The sequence below is a fragment of the Chlorocebus sabaeus genome, chromosome X (assembly GCF_047675955.1).
Source record: "Chlorocebus sabaeus isolate Y175 chromosome X, mChlSab1.0.hap1, whole genome shotgun sequence".
Classification (NCBI taxonomy): Eukaryota; Metazoa; Chordata; class Mammalia; order Primates; family Cercopithecidae; genus Chlorocebus; species Chlorocebus sabaeus.
Genome location: NC_132933.1, coordinates 88871356 through 88887493, shown reverse-complemented (window position 1 = coordinate 88887493; position 16138 = coordinate 88871356). Strand labels below are relative to the sequence as shown.

General features: G+C 41.3%; 1 protein-coding gene across 17 annotated transcripts in view; it reads right to left on the bottom strand.

Annotated features, from left to right (window-relative positions):
- Positions 1-2891: 2891 nt before the first annotated feature.
- ARHGEF9 (Cdc42 guanine nucleotide exchange factor 9) overlaps positions 2892-16138 on the bottom strand; it is a 181097-nt gene continuing 167850 nt past the window's right edge. For 16 of the 17 annotated variants that reach the window (XM_007991893.3, XM_037994665.2, XM_007991890.3 and 13 more), the window contains 2 exons: positions 11961-12029; positions 2892-6132 (listed from right to left, as the gene is read on the bottom strand). In XM_007991893.3, the coding sequence (XP_007990084.1) occupies positions 5951-6132; positions 11961-12029 (251 nt within the window). In that variant the 3' untranslated portion in view covers positions 2892-5950. The remainder of the gene's footprint in view (positions 6133-11960; positions 12030-16138) is intronic. The other variant, XM_007991895.3, reaches the window with a different exon arrangement.

Genomic DNA, 16138 nt, shown 5'->3' with positions numbered 1-16138 from the left:
TCCACCTTTGTATCAAGGAGTCGCCTGGGGAGAGGCAGAAATTAAAGTTTTCACCAATGACACTACTTGGATGCCGTCCCCCTATGTAGACAAAGACAATATAGAACGGGAAACGGGAATTATAAACAATACATACCAATTTGGTGTGGAAGGACTTCCAATATGTATGGGAAATAGTCCTCATTGTCTCCGAAAATTGCATGAAGCTTGGGCTCTTCGCTATAATCATAGTCATGTGGCTGCTAATACTGTTATCATTGTAACTAGAAGTTTTCAGTATAATCATATTGTATATAGTAATGAGACTATTCCTAGTTCTTTACCTGTTTGTCCTATTCCAGAGGTTTCCCCTAATATAGAGGTGTTGGAATGGCAACAATGTAGGGGAACTAAACCCCAGATTTTATTAGAATATAATGGAATGCAAATAACTGATTGGAGTGTACATGGTGATTTTCAAACAAAATTTAGTCACATACCTTTGAAATGGCACCGGGTAAATAAAAGTATTGCTGCTGATGGTAATGAAACTTTGGTTTGGCGTGAAGGAGGCCTGTCGCCACCTATGCCACATCTTAGACACTCTTTACAAGTACAGAGTCATCTTTGGAAGTTGTTAGCTGCAGGTGATGCCATTAGTACTTTTGTGGGGAATATATCTCTTAATCTTTCTAACCCAACTAATTCCTTTCATATTCAGTTATATCGGAATACCTCTCGATATATTATTGCTTGTGTCCGTAAGCCCTACCTATTATTAGCAGGGAATTTGACATGGGATAATAATGTGGGAATTATTAATTGTACAAATACGTGTACATTTTTGTCTTGCCTCAATCATTCTTGGTGGCACAACTTTGCTGGGGATATTTATATCCTCAGGGCTCGTAAGGAAATTTGGCTACCTGTTAATCTTACGTGACCGTGGGGGGCATCACCTCTTGAAACTTATATTTGGACTTCTCTTCAGCGAACCCGCCGTGCCCTTGGACTTATAATTGTCTTGGTGATGAGTCTTGTTGCCATCGCCTCCACTGCGGCTGTAGCAGGGCTCGCTCTTCATCAAAGCATACAAAATGCTGAATTTGTGCAGCAATGGCATGAACAATCTCACCGGTTATGGCTTCAACAACGAAACATTGATTCTCAACTTGCTGAAAGATTGGACAACATGGAGCAAGCATTGACATGGCTTGGAGATCAGCTCACTGTACTCAGTACTCGGGTAACATTACAATGTGATTGGAATTCCACTCAATTTTGTGTAACGCCTGTGCCTTTTAACATCTCTCAAAATTGGACTGTAATCCGAAAATTATTAATTAGCCATAAAAATATTAGTTTGGACATTCAAGAGCTCACTCAGAACATTTCCGAAGCATTTCGACAACAATTACATGTGCTGTCTGGAACTGTAACCTTGCAGGAACTGGGGCAGCGCCTTGCTGCCTTTAACCCATGGACTCAGATGAAAACATGGATTTCTACAATCTCTGGAAGTATATTGCTTTGGGCACTTGGTTTGGGTCTACTTCTTTTGGTGATTCGATGCTCCCTCCGTCGCCTCCAAAAACAAAAGAAAACACAGGAACAAATATGGGCTACCTTTTTAGGATTGAGGCAAAACAAAATTAAAAGGGGGGAAATGCAGGGGCCTTTGAAAACAGTATGCTGAGAATAGATAGGGCTCAAGGACAGTATCTCCAACTGAACTTTTAATGAACTCCCGTAGGCGCCAAGAAGGCGGGTAGATAAGAAAGAATATAGAAACAAGGTACTGAGTAGAAGGTTACATGTGGGAAAAGAAAGTTTGTTTTGCATTGCATTCTTTCTGCTGACGTGAGGTTTATGGAGTATAAATAAAGTGAGGCGGAGGCTCTGAGTGCGGCCGCCATGTTCTCTGTGTGTCTTTGTCTTTGTGTGTGTTCTTTCATTCTCCACCACCCCCGGTGCGGCCCCCAACAGCAGACTCTAGGGAAAAGGGAAATAATGGTGATAGCAGAGGAAGGGGCTAAATAAGGAGAGCCAAGAAATGGAGAAAGGGGAAAAGTTGGTGGAGAGGAGGGTTTAATTATCACTTTCTTCAAATCAAATCCTGGGGGTGGTGGTGGGAGGATCTTGAAGGCCAAGGAGGACAGGGCTCACACTCTAATCCAGAGGCCCAACATCTGCTCCCCCTTCCAACTCTATGAATTGGAATAATTATCTGGACCCTTTTAGTAAATAAGCATTTTATTGGGGTGTTTAGTTGCTCTGAAGAAAGGCAGGTAAGGCAATGTCAGAAAGGAAGCTCTACTGGGTTTCCCACAGGGAGTATCAGATACCACATAGAGGCCTATTGACAGCAAGAAACATCTACATGCAGGTGACACCATGATGGAAGAAATAGTAAGGTTACTCTACCCACTCTGAGGAATAGATAAGGAAGATATCTACCTCTGAAGAGAAAGGACCAAAGGCTTTAGGAAGGAACTGAGAGTTGCAAATTCCTAAGTGATATGGTCTCTAGATGGGTTCAAAAGGCAGTCTTTAAGCTTCCATGAGGGCTCAGGGCCAGTATTGGGAATTGCTGGTATAAAGAAAAAGAGCAAGGTCAGAAATGGACCTTTAAGTCTTATCAAAGGGCTGGGTGACATGAAGGACAGTCCCATCCATAAAGACATTTGACTGCCTCTGGCTACAGGATCAAACATAATCCTTGTGGTCCACTTTTCCAGAAAACACATGGAAGGCCACAGGTGGCCCATAGGATGCCTGGGAATAGAACAGCAGGGCTGGCAGGTCAAGGCTGGATTGGGGTAAGCTGCCTCATACTAGGCAAATTCCCTTTATTTCACAATTGGCAACACACACACATACACACACACAGGAATGAGAGCTATGCCAGGAGGTGTCTTTTTACTTCTTTTATTGAACTCCATAAATATTTTCATAAGGCTTTGTGTCATTACAACATTTTTTTTGTTAAACATTTTTTTAACACACAACTTTGACACTTGTTTGACAGAGTCAAACAGTCAGATAAAAGAAACAAAAGAACAAACTGGCAAATGCAGAGCAGCAAGGGTAATCAAAGTCACTGTTGCCCATCCATCCACCCCAGCCCACCCATCCCCAAAGCACTAAAAGATCACTATTTGGCTTCACACTAGAATTGTTAGAACTCTCTTGTTGCTGTTCTTATAGATCCATTAGAAATATACACATAGAGAGAGGGGGAGAAAAAAAGAGAATAATTAGATGTCTGTCTTAGGACTCCCAGTAGCAGGTCCCATAGAACACATTAGCAAAGCCTTTTGGAGAGCAAATCCTGGCCTCATTGAGTTGAGGAAAAGGGAGCTCGGGGCCATGTGGAAATGAGAGGATTACAGAATTCTTGGGGTTACCATTGCTGTCAGGACACAACAGGTTAGGATACTGAACCCAGGTATTTAATTGGGCTCCCCTTGGGGCTGTTGGCCACTGGTCTGCTTTGATGCTACAGGCTGTGGGAATACTCCAACCAACAGGGAGATGATTTCTTGTTGTTCACAAATTACTGGCATCTGGTGATGCCAGTGGGTTCAGTAGAGAAGTGAGGGTTGAGAGGTAATATCCCTGATCCTGGAGCCCTGGGCACAAGGCCCAAGGAGGGAGGAAATGAGAGGGCCTAGTTAAGAAATGTAGGCCCAGAAACTTGTCCAAGCATCTCCTCCCGGTGTGCTGCCAACCCTCGAAGAAGCATGTCAAGGCCAAGCCTAGTGAGGAGGAGTGAGAAGTAGGAAAAAGAGGTACACTGAAGGGAGGCCTGCACAGCTACCAAAACACTCTGTTTGCCAGACAGGATATTCTAGCCTGGGTGCTGGGCACCAGGTCCCTTGCCAAGGAGGCTTATGTAGTTAGGTCATGTGCTGAACAGCGGTGGCCAGTCCCGAGCCCCGGCCCTCTCCCCAGATTAGGCTCATCCTTGACTTATAATACGAATCTGACTTGGTTGTGATGGAATAGAAGCTTAAATAGCTTGTAATTTGATTCCCACAAAGAAAAGATTCCCAGGCTGTTTAATGCCTGGTCTGGATCAGGAAGCATAGAGCAGTAAACATGTTAGCTATGCTGAAGCCTCCACACAGCTATGGCTGCTGCTTGGTAAGCTGAAGTCCTTTCATGATGAAGTCTTCTCCCAAGGGGTTTAGAACAGACTCACAATCTCCACATTCCTCACTACAGTGGCTCTCCACAGCAGAGTTCATCCTTATTCCTTTATACCCTTTTTGTTGTTCAAGGTCTATCCATGAAAAGGGCTCTCTGTGGAGGAAAAACAGGTACTCCGACACCCATAGGAAGCCTGCCTCTTTGTGAAAGAAGTTCAATTTTCCCAAGCAAAAAGCTGACCAAAAGCTAGCCTAAGGGTAGCAACCCTGCCTCAGACCCCTTATTCAGAGGGAAAATTGCCCCTGGGTCCCGCACTCACTTGTCCCAAATGTCCTGGGAAGAGAGGATGTTGGAAACAGGGCCTTCTTTGAGTGCCAGAACAGCTTTAACTATATCAATACCAAAAATCCTCCTGTGCTAGGATGGCAGGAGAAAGAAGAAAGAGAGAGGGAAAGAAAGAAGCCAGGGAAGATTGTCCATGCAATCTGTTAACAATGGGAGAAGTCTCACACAATTTTGGGGTGGTAGAAAATGCAGGTACAATACTGTGGATCAAGGCTATCGCTTTCCATTCCCATCCCTGTTCTTTCTTGTAAAAGGTTACTATCAGCCTTGGACCCTGTCCAGGTCAGTAATTTGAAGGCAGCTGATGATCTTGGTCAGGTGGGCTCTGTCTTGAACCCCTCCATACTCCTATCAACACTGCCCAAACATCTGTAAATGGGAGCAGGGACAACCAGGACACTGAACTGATTGCTGTAGGGATCCCTGCCCTAAACCTATCTGGTACTAGGGGGCAGGTAAATCCCTCCTCTGGGAGGCAGAATCTCAAACTCTTTGCTTCCAGTTCAGATCTTTTGGCCTAAGGGAGAGACAGGCCTAGGAGGAGGCCTATAACAAAAGTGACTTGAAAAAAGAGAACAACTGGATCAAATTAACCCCTAGATGTAAAATTGCAATGACCCAGCAGTGCTGCAACATGGGAAACCCCAGTGATAGAAGAAACAGCCCAAATGCGAAATGTTCCCTGAACAGAAGTCCACTCAGCATCATTATAGTCTGATACTCCCCTGCTTCTGTTTGGTTTTTTGATCTCTCCACAGTACCTAAAACACAGTAAAAGCAATAGGAATACTGAGCAGTTATGTCACAGGGCACAACAGAGCATGTCCAGACTGGCATGACTGAGGACAGAGGATGCTGAAAAAAGGTTATTTGGGGCAACTGCAGGGCTGAAGGAACATTTGAAAATGATTGGCTGAAGGAGAGGATAAAAGGAGATCATTCCCTTCCTCAATGGAAAGTAAAAGAGGCAAAAAAAACCCCAAACCTCCCAACTCTATCACATCAAATAAAATTAAAAATTCATCAACATCAGTATCATCAGAAAAGAAAAAAAAATACAAACACATCTATGGTAGTAATGACAAGGCAGTGAATCACTCACAGGGGAGCAAAGAGATTATCTTAACAAGAAAAGGAATAAATAGAAATGTCAACTTCTGAAAGCAAAGGGAAGGGGGACAGGGTAAAAATGGAAAACTTTTAAGACGGGATCACATGTTTGGAAGTCATTGGTACCTCTTCCTACCAACCACAGATTTCACTTCCCCATAACAACAGAAAACACTTTTGTTCCTTATCTCTCTCTCTCTCTCTCTCTCTGTGTGTGTGTGTGTGTGTGTGTATGTGTACTCAAGGGTCTCTGTGTGTGTGTGTGTGTGTGTATAAATTTCAACAGTGCTTCTCCGAAAAAAGGTCCATCTATAAATATAATTTTATTTACTTTATTTTAAAATTATCTGCCTCCCTGTAGGTATCATTTTTTGAAGGGGGTTAACCTGCTGAAGTTTTGCCAGAATGGTGACTGACTGCGCTTGGGTTCGGTGAACTCAAAGACTTGCGACTGAGCAATGCCGTCGGGGACCAGGTACTGGCCGTGGTTTAACGGGTCCTGCGGTGGTGGGTAGGACGGAGGAACTGAGCGGGCAGAGTTGACACCTAGAGTAGATGAGAGATCAAAGGGAAAGGGTATAAGTTATGTAACAAAGGGCTTCTCAAATTACCCAGTGACCACTCTGGGCAGACAACTCAAGGCAGACTGGTTTAGAGAGTGTGAACTAGTATTACAAATCATCCAAGGGGAGAATTCCTCTTTCAAACAGATTTTGCAATACCATGGTTACTACCACAACCCTACACACTTCCACATCTAGTCAGGTGTCAAAGAAATTTTGGGTATTGCTATAATCTATTTTACAGGTGAGAACACTGATGTCTGAAAAGAAATGTCATACCCAAGGTCACATGGTAAGTTAGTGACAAAGCAAGGGTTAGAACCTACATTCTTTGACTTCTCAGTTCAGAGCTCTTTCCAAGACACCAGAATCCCTTATGCAGGGCTTGGTCCTGCGAAGAACCCAACACAGTCTATTTCTCCTTCTCCAGGTCCCCCCTGGAAGTTTTAAAAGAGCCTGGTTAAGAACTATTGACTTCAGGATAAGTTTCTGGGAGAAATTTTCTAAAAGCATAAGGTACAAGTGATTTAGTGTTCTGTCCTGGGTTGAGAGTGATGAACCTGCATTTAATAGGGAGTTGACATTAGTGGGTGAAGGAGAAAGTAAACTTACTATCAGAAGGTATAATTCATGGGGAGCAAGGAAGACAGAATATATGTGTGTCTTTTCCAACTGAATAGCTTAAATGACACTAACATTAAAAGCCTTCTCAACATTTGTAGATAGGTTTGCAACCATCAAAGCAAAATCCACATTAATGGAGGATATCAGGAACCTGGAGGCCTAAAGTGAAAGTTTAATCCTGATCTACATTCACAGCAGAATAGGACGAGACATACAGCATACAATTCAGACATGCCAGGAAGGCTTTTCTGCTGCTCCCAAATACCTTCCTCATCTTCTACTCAGGGTCTGAAATTCCAACATTACAGTTACTTTGTCTTTGCTTGATGACTAAGTCCCTTTACTCTGGAAGTCGTATCATTTAAGCCATCATCAGCCATTGGCACTTCAGTGAGAAAGATCAGATTCTTTTCTAAGAGCTAGTTTTGCAAGGTGGTGTCAGAAGTATTAGGGTATTGAATGCCAAGAGACAATACAGAGATATTAGAGAGGGAGTTTTGTGAGTACTAATTTGATTTTTTTTTTTTTTAAAAAAAAGCACTTATTTGAAATCATTACAGATTCACATGCAGTTTTAAGAAATAATAGAGATCCTGTGCACTCTTTTCCAAGTTCCCAGTTTTCCCAATGGTAACATTTTGCAAAACTATAGTACAATATCACAGCCAGGATACTGACATTACAACAGGATACAGTCAAGATATAGAACATTTCCATCATCACAAGGATCACTGTTGTTACACTTTTATAACCACAATCTCTTCTGGGTATATATCTAAAATAAAGGAAATCAGTACGTTGAAGAGATATTTGAACTCCTAGGTTTATCACAGCACTATTCACAATAACCAAGATATGGAATCAGTATCTGTCAATGGATGAGTGGATAAAGAGAATGTAGTATATATACACAGTAGAATATTATTCAGCCACAAAAAGAATGAAATCCTGTCATTTTCAGCAACATGGATGGAACTGGAGCTCATTATGTTAAGTGAAATAAGCCAGGCACAGAAAGACAAATATCAAATGATCTCACTCAAATGTAGGAGCTAAAAAAGTGGATTCCATGGAGGTAGAGAGTACAATGATGGTTACTAGAGGCTTGGAAGGATGGTGTTAGGGAAATGTAGAGAGGTTGGTTAACAGATTCAAAAATACAGTTTGATAGATGGAATAAGTTCTAGTGTTCAGTAGCACAGTAGGGTAACAGTAGTTAACAATAATTTATTGCATATTTCAAAATAAATAAAACAGAAGATTTGAAATGTTCCCAACACAAATAAATGATACATGTTTAAGGTGATAGATATCCTAATTACCCTAATTTGATCATTATACATTGTATGCATGTATCAAAGTATCACATGTACTCAGTAAAGATGTACAGTTATTACATATCAATACAAAATAAATTTAAAAATCAATTGGGCATATTTGTGTACATTTATTTCTGGGTTCTGTGGCGTTGATCTAATATGTCCACTCTTCTGCCAAAATTACATTGTCTTGGTTAATATAACTATATAGTGAGTGTTGAAACTGGGTGGATTGATTACTCACATTTTATTCTTCTTTTTCAAGATCATTTTAGCTATTCTAGGGGACTCATTTGATTTTGTGCTGGCCCCAAAGTCTCTGGAGATGGAGTCTGTGCTCATAGCCATGGGGAGCTGTATATTGATCAAGTTAATTAGGTTTATGTACCAGGAATTAGCATATAACTTTCAAGAAGTTATATATTAATTCTTAAAATGAAAGCAGCGTGAAAGACAAAGGTCAAGTGAAAAGGCCTTTCTTGGGGGCTAGAACTGATATTCTCTACTGTTATTTCAGCCAGGCTCCCCGTGTCCCAGAGCAGTAGACTGAGTTGATAATGTCCCAGTGTTACAGATGGGGTTGGAAGGGGACATCAGAGTAGTACCTATCCAGTGACATCTGCATTGGAGACCTCTTAACAATGCCCCGCACTTCCTGCGATGGGTCATTGAAAAGGTCAAGGAACCCAGCTTTCATGGTTATCTTAAAGAATCCCTTCTTGCTCTCCCCATGTACATATTGTAACTACTGAATTCCTACATTTGAGAACCACTTCCACATGTACGGCACTCTTGAGTCTCAAAATATATCAGTTATTACAGCCCTGGACTAGGAGAGTCTTGAAGACCAAAAAAAGAAACAAGGGAGGAGATTTGCAGTAATCTTGGGAGGTTTGAAACTAAATGAAGCCGGGTGCAGTGGCTCACATCTGTAATCCCAGAACTTTGGGAGGATGAGGCAGGGGGATCACCTGAGGTTAGGAGTTCAAGACCAGCCTGGCCAACATGGTGAAACCCTATCTCTACCAAAAATACAAAAATTAGTCAGGTGTGGTGGCAGGTGCCTGTAATCCCAGCTACTCGGGAGGGTGAGGCAGGAGAATCGCTTGAAACCAGGTGGCAGAGGTTGCAGTGAGCCGAGATCACACCATTGCACTCCAGCCTGCACTATGAGAGTGAAACTCCATCTCAGAAAAAGAAAAAGAAAGGAAGGAAGGAAGGAAGGAAGGAAGGAAGGAAGGAAGGAAGGAAGGAAGGAAACTAAATGAATTTCTTTGAAAACTTTAGAATTGCTGTTAAGGAAAGAACTGTTCAAGTGAACCCAGTATTTAGACACTGGGAGACAAGAAAGGCCCTAAAAGGAATGGCCTGGAGATACATAGGGTGGGGAAGGACCTTGACCAAAATGTTTGGCATGAGTTAGCAGGGCTATCTTCTGGTTAACTAACTCCTGGTTGCTTTATAGATATTCCCTTGTTTGAAGTGTTCTCAGTGAAAAGACAATTCAGTCTCAGATATGCTTGAGGAAACTGGGCTTGGATAAAGGAGTACCATAAAGGTTAGCATGGTGGATGTGATGGTTAATAGTGTCAACTTGACTGGACTGACGGATGCAAAGTATTGTTGCTGGGTGTGTCTGTGAGGGTGTTGCCAGAGATTAACATTTGAGTCAGTGGACTGGGAGAGGCAGACCCAAGCTCAATCTGGATGGGCACCATTTAAACAGCTGCCAGCATGGCCAGAATAAAAGGCAGGCAAAAGAACACAGAAACACTAGACTGGCTTAGCCTCCCAATCTACACATTTCTCCCATGCTGGATGCTTCCTGCCCTCAAACATCAGACTCCAAATTCTTCAGCTTTAAGACTCGGACTGGCTTCCTTGCTCCTCAGCTTGCAGATGACCTATGGCCTATTGCGGGACCTTGCAATTGTGTCAGTTAATACTCCTTAATAAACTCGTATATATATCCTATTAGTTCTGTCCCCCTAGAGAATGCTGAAGAATACAGTGGGGGAAGTTGCGGAAATCAGAGTGAGAAAGTTCAGAAGTTGAGAGCATCCAGGAGACAATGGCAAGCTGTTAAGACAGTATCCCTTTTGCAGCCTGAAAACTTCAGTTGGCTGGGGCTCTTTTCTGCTCACATTTTTGTCTGAGGAATTGGAGCAAAATCTTACAGTTATGTTAATATAGGCCATATCCTTACTGACATTAACTCCAGATTGCTTTCTAACACTATCTCTCACATGTTATTATAGCAATCAAAAGGTTGGGAGTTAATTCCCCACCGTAAATTAACTCCCAACTTTTTGGTGGCTAATTAAGGCTGGCCTTATTCCCTATATAAGGGGAATCACAGTCCCATGATGAGGAAAAGAGACAATAAGGGCCTCCCAAGAGCAAGAAGTAATAAGCAATTGAAGGGGAGGCATGTCTAGTCAGCAGAGCTAGGTTCACTGCTTAACTGGAAATCAGATGTTCACAGTTATTCAGCCTCAATCAAAAGGAGCTTCAATGGAAAAAAAAATAGTGCTTTACATGGCTGCTGGAAATTTCAGGAGACTTGAATCTGATCATTTTGGATGGTGATTCATTCAGAACCACAAAGCAGACTGAGAAAGCAGAAGGAAAGGCCTGGGGAAAGTAAGGTCTCATTAAGATTGCCCACACCTGGGGACAGTGAACATGGCGATCAGTAATAGAAGCAGCTGTCAGTAATTGATGCAAGACAGAAAACCAAACTCTTTTTCCAAGCATGGGGCTTCATCAGGATCCTGAGATGGAGAGGAGAAAGCAGTGGACTCTGAGTCAAGCCAATTTAAGGTTCAGAGTTACTTCACTCAAAGACCCTCAGCTACCTCATCTGAGAAATAGTTAATACTGCCCAGCTTCTCAGGATTATCATAAAGATCAAATGAAATAACTTATATAAAGTGACAGACACTGAATAGATATTCTAATAAGCAGAAGGTAGTTCCTTCCCTTTGACTGAGCATGGTAGTTTTCTTCTGGTTCATGATAAAAGAGAAACTAAAGCTTTACTTCAGATTTAAATTGATTTGCAAGGTATTTTTTCTTAAATACTTTGGCTTGCAGTTGAGAAAAAGAAAGAGAATATCTGAACCTTTTGTCTTGGCTCAGTTTGAGATTCTTTATTGTGATTCGGGGCTCCTGATTTGGCACGTGCCCGCAGACCAGTGACAGAAAGCTGAACAATATCTTTATACTTTTTTTTTTTTTTTTGAGATGGAGTCTCACTCTGTCGCCAGACTGGAGTGCAGTGGCACAATCTCGGCTCACTGCAACCTCCGCCTCCCGGGTTCAAGTGATTCTCCGGCCTCAGCCTCCCCAATAGCTGGGACTAAAGGCGTGTGCCACCATGCTTAGCTGATTTTTGTATTTTTAGTAGAGACAGGGGTTTTACCATGTTGGCCAAGCTGGTCTCGATCTCCCTGGTCTGCCTGCCTCGGCCTCCCAAAGTGCTGGGACTACAGGCGTGAGCCATCACGCCCAAACTATACTTACTAATAAAGCGTATATATACTACTGTCCATTGATCTCTAAATTATTAGTAAAGTTTCTCTTATTTTTAAGTAAGAAAAAAAAGAGGAACAGAGGTTCTCTTTTTGCTAAACTCAATGAGCTATCTTTGGACACCAACACCCTATACCATTCACTCCTTAGCCTTAAGCATTTAAAACCATTTGCTACCTGTCATCAAGGACACCTAGGGACCTGGATATTCCTTCACCACCCTCAAGTAAACCTCAGCACAGAAATGGGCCTAGGAATATGTAAGCATATAGCTTTTGATTCCACAGTCTTTCACAGAGACTGAGTGGGGCTGAGGAGGTAAAGGCAGCTTTACCTTTTTGCTTAGGGACTTTTCTCACAGTCATTGCAGCCTGCCTCTTCTGGTTTTCAGAAATTTCAAAGCCTAAAAAAGAAAAATATATAATTTTTAAAATGAGAAACACATACCCTTCTTGAGTGTATAAATGAGTAAACTTTTCTGTAAGAAAGATTTGGTAAGACATAAGACATAACAAAAATCTTGAAATACAAAAAAAAAAAAAAAAAAACCACAAACATTCCCTTTAACCCAGTAATTTCTTTCTAGGAATTTCATTAAGGAAATTTGTCACAAACTTGCACAAAAAGTTAGCTACAAAAATGCACATCACAGAATAGAGAGCTAAAAAAAGAATCATGGACATGGGCTAAGAGTCTGTTAATGGATAATGGTTAAATAAAGCATGACACAAGGAAAAAAAATATTTTGTAACCAAAAGCAAAACTATAAAAAAGGACACAGTGAGGCAAAAGATATAATTCAAAAAGAAAATACATATACAGACAATAAAAGTTTCAGGAGGAGGAAAAAATCAAATGGAAAATAGTAATAAAGAAGTAACAAAAACTTGGCTAAGGGGAAAAATATATATATACTTACTGTAGAAAGAGTAAAAGGTCTTACTAAGTCCCAGGCAGGATGAACATACATAGATGCACATCTACATATTGACTAGTATAATTCCCAAACTTCAGGATAAAAAAAAAAAACTCTGACAAGCTTCACAACAGAAAGGACAGCTTACTTAACAAAAAGACATTATATTACTAGAATCCTCATCTGAAATATTGGAAGGAATAGCCTTCTTCCTTTTTTTTTTTTTTTTTTTTTTTGGAGGCAAGGTTTTGCTTTGTCACCCAGGCTGGAGTGTAGTGGCATGATCATGATCATGGCTCACTGCAGCCTTGACCTCTCAGGCTTAAGCAATCCTCCGACCTTAGCCTCCTGAGTATCTGGGGCCACAGATTCATGCCACCATACCTGGCCAATTGTTTTTAAGTTTTATTTTTTGTAGATATGGAGTCTCCCTGTGTTTACCAGGCTGGTCTTGAACTCCTGGGCTCAAGCAATCGTCCCACCTCAGCCTCCCAAAGTGCTAGGATTACAGGCATGAGCCACTGCACCCAGTGTAATAGCCTTATGAATAAACCCTGGATCAAAAGGAAACCATACCTGAAGTTATAAAATATCTAAAAATAAATAAAAAGGACATTTTATATTAAAACCTATGAGATACAGTTGAGACTTTATGCAAAGGAAAATATACTCTAAAATGATTTTCTAATTTTGTAAAAATCAAAATAAAAAAAGTAAGGAATTATTCAACCAATGAAAGAGGGGAAAGAATCTAAAATATTTTTTAAAACCTAAAAGAAAGTAGGAAAAAGAAGGAAATAAAAGTGAAAATTAAGAAGAAACAGAAATAAACTGCAGAAGGGATAAACAAACCAAAAAAAAGGTCTTTGAAAAGACCAAATGTAAATTAGTACAGCCATTATAGAAAACAGTACAAAAGTTCCTAAAAAATTAAAAATAGAACTACTATATAAACAAGCAATGCCACTGCTGGGTATATATATACCCAAAAGAAAATATCAATATATCAAAGAAATATCTACACTCTCATGTTATCACAGCAATATTCACAATAACCAAAATATGAAATCAACATAAATGCCCATCAGTGAATGAATGTATAAAGGAAATGTGGTATATATACATGATGTTACATTATTCAGCCATAAAAAAATGAAATCCTATCATTTGCAGAAACATGGATGGAACTGGAGGATATTATGTTAAGTGAAATAAGATTATTTTCCCTCATACGTGGGAGCTGAAAAGTGGATTTCTGTTGTGGGAAGTCAGGGACCCTGAATGGAGGGAACGGCTGAAGCTATGGCAGAAGAACATAAATTGTGAAGATTTCATGGACATTTATTAGTTCCCCAAATTAATACTTTTATAATTTCTTACACCTGTCTTTACTGCAATCTGTGAACATAAATTGTGAAGATTTCATGGATATTTATCACTTTCGCTATGAATATGCTTGTGATTTCCTATGCCTGTCTTTAATCTCTTAATCCTGTCATCTTTGTAAGCTGAGGATGTATGTCGCCTCAGGACCCTGTGATGATTGTGTTAACTGCCCAAATTGTTTGTAGAGCATGTGTGTTTGAACAATATGAAATGTAGGTTCCTTAAGAACAGGATAACAGCAATTTTCAAGGAACAAGGGAGATATGGGCCGGGCAGGACAGAGTCATATTTCTCTTATTACTGAAAATGGGTAAGAGAAATATTGCTGAATTCTTTCCCCAATAAGGAATATTAATAATTAACAGCCCTGGGAAAAGAATGCATTCCCAGGGTGTGGCCTCTAAAATGGCTGCCCTGGGAGTGTCTGCCTTATGTAGATGTAGATAGGGATGAAACACGCCCTAGTCTCCTGCAGCACCCCTAGGCTTGCTAGGATTAGGAAATTCCAGCCTGGCGAATTCTAGTCAGACCGGTTCTCTGCTCTTGAACCCTGTTAAGATGTTTATCAATGACAATGCGCACACAGTGGGACATGGAAGTTCATTAGTGATTCTAGTTTCATCCTGACCTTGTGGTCTCGCCCTGACCTTCTGCCTTGTGATCTTTTGTTGCCCTTAAAGCATGTGATCTCTGTGACCCACACCCTATTCATACACTCCCTCCCCTTTGAAAATTGCTAATAAAAACTTGCTGGTTTTACAGCTCAGCGGCCATCACGGAACCTGCCAACATGTGATGTCTCCCCCAGACACCCAGATTTAAAATTTCTCTCTTTTGTACTCTTTCCCTTTATTTCCCAGACCAGCTGACATTTAGGGAAAATAGAAAAGGACCCACGTTGAAATATCGGGGGCTGAATTTCCTCTGATATCTGGTGCCCACATGGTTTTTTTCCCAAGTGCACGTGGGAACCCGATTCCCTTTGGTAGGTGTGGAAAAACATCATCAGTTTTGTCCACAGAAATGCTTGTTTTACTCCCTGATGACTGGTGAGTAGTCTGTGTATGCTCCAGGTTAACTATGGGTCACGCAGAGTCTAAAGGTCATGCTTATCTCTGCTACATTAAGCTCCTGTTAGAACAGGGCAGTGTCCGAATAACCATGGAAAATATGGTCACTCTATTCAAGGTGGTGGAGAAACACTGTCCTTAGTTTCCTGAAAAAGGAACCCTAGATGTAGAACTATGGGATCATGTTGGTGCAACATTCTGGGAACTGGTCTCCACAGGGAATTATGTTCCTGCCACTGTTTGGGGGTGATTGGGCCTTGGTAGTGCCATCCTAATGTCACACCAATCCTGTGATCCCCTACAGTTACCATAATTCTCTGAATCTGATGACCCTCCACCTCTTCCTCAACCATCCTCTCCTGCATTGCCTTTGTTATCTGATCAGCCTCTCTTCCTTTGGCTACTCCTCCCCCATCTGACAATGTTGAGGATTCAATATCTAACTCTGGTGACTTTGGATTACAGTCACCCCCTGATGATCTTATTTCTTTTCACGAAGAGCTGGTACCAGTAGCTCCTGCGGCCCCGACTCAGACAGCCTGGGACCACATATATGCAAATTCTTCTCTCTTCAAACCTCCGGAATCACCTAATGGCTCCGGGACCAAACTACAATGTACCTATAATTATTCAGGTCCTCCCCCATCCACTTCAGCCCCTCACCCTCTTGTCATTTCAGTTCCTCAACCGGTCACTGTGCCATCCACTCAGCCTGCTCTGTACCCTTCTTCACACATGGACACCAGTAAAAACCAGTATACTTCTGCTCCTTCTGCTCCCTCAATACCCCTTTCTCACACTCTCATTCTGGTCCGACCCCCTCACCCTCAGTTTCCCTTATCTACACATGCTTTTCCTGTCACTTCTATGCCAACTCCATCTCAGATGCCTACTCTTGAAACTTCAATGCAATGCTTATTATGCCAAAACAAAGAAACAAGTGGATTAGATGCGTGGACTTATCCAGTCAGGCTAGACCCTCCTAACTTCTAAGGTGTACAAATGCATTGTTATGTACCTCTTAATCTTACATTTTTAAAATAATTTAAGGATGCTTGTACTCAGTATGATCCTACTTCTCGTTATGTTAAAATGGTATTACAAACTTTTTGTACTGAGGTCATTTTGCTTCCTTTAGAC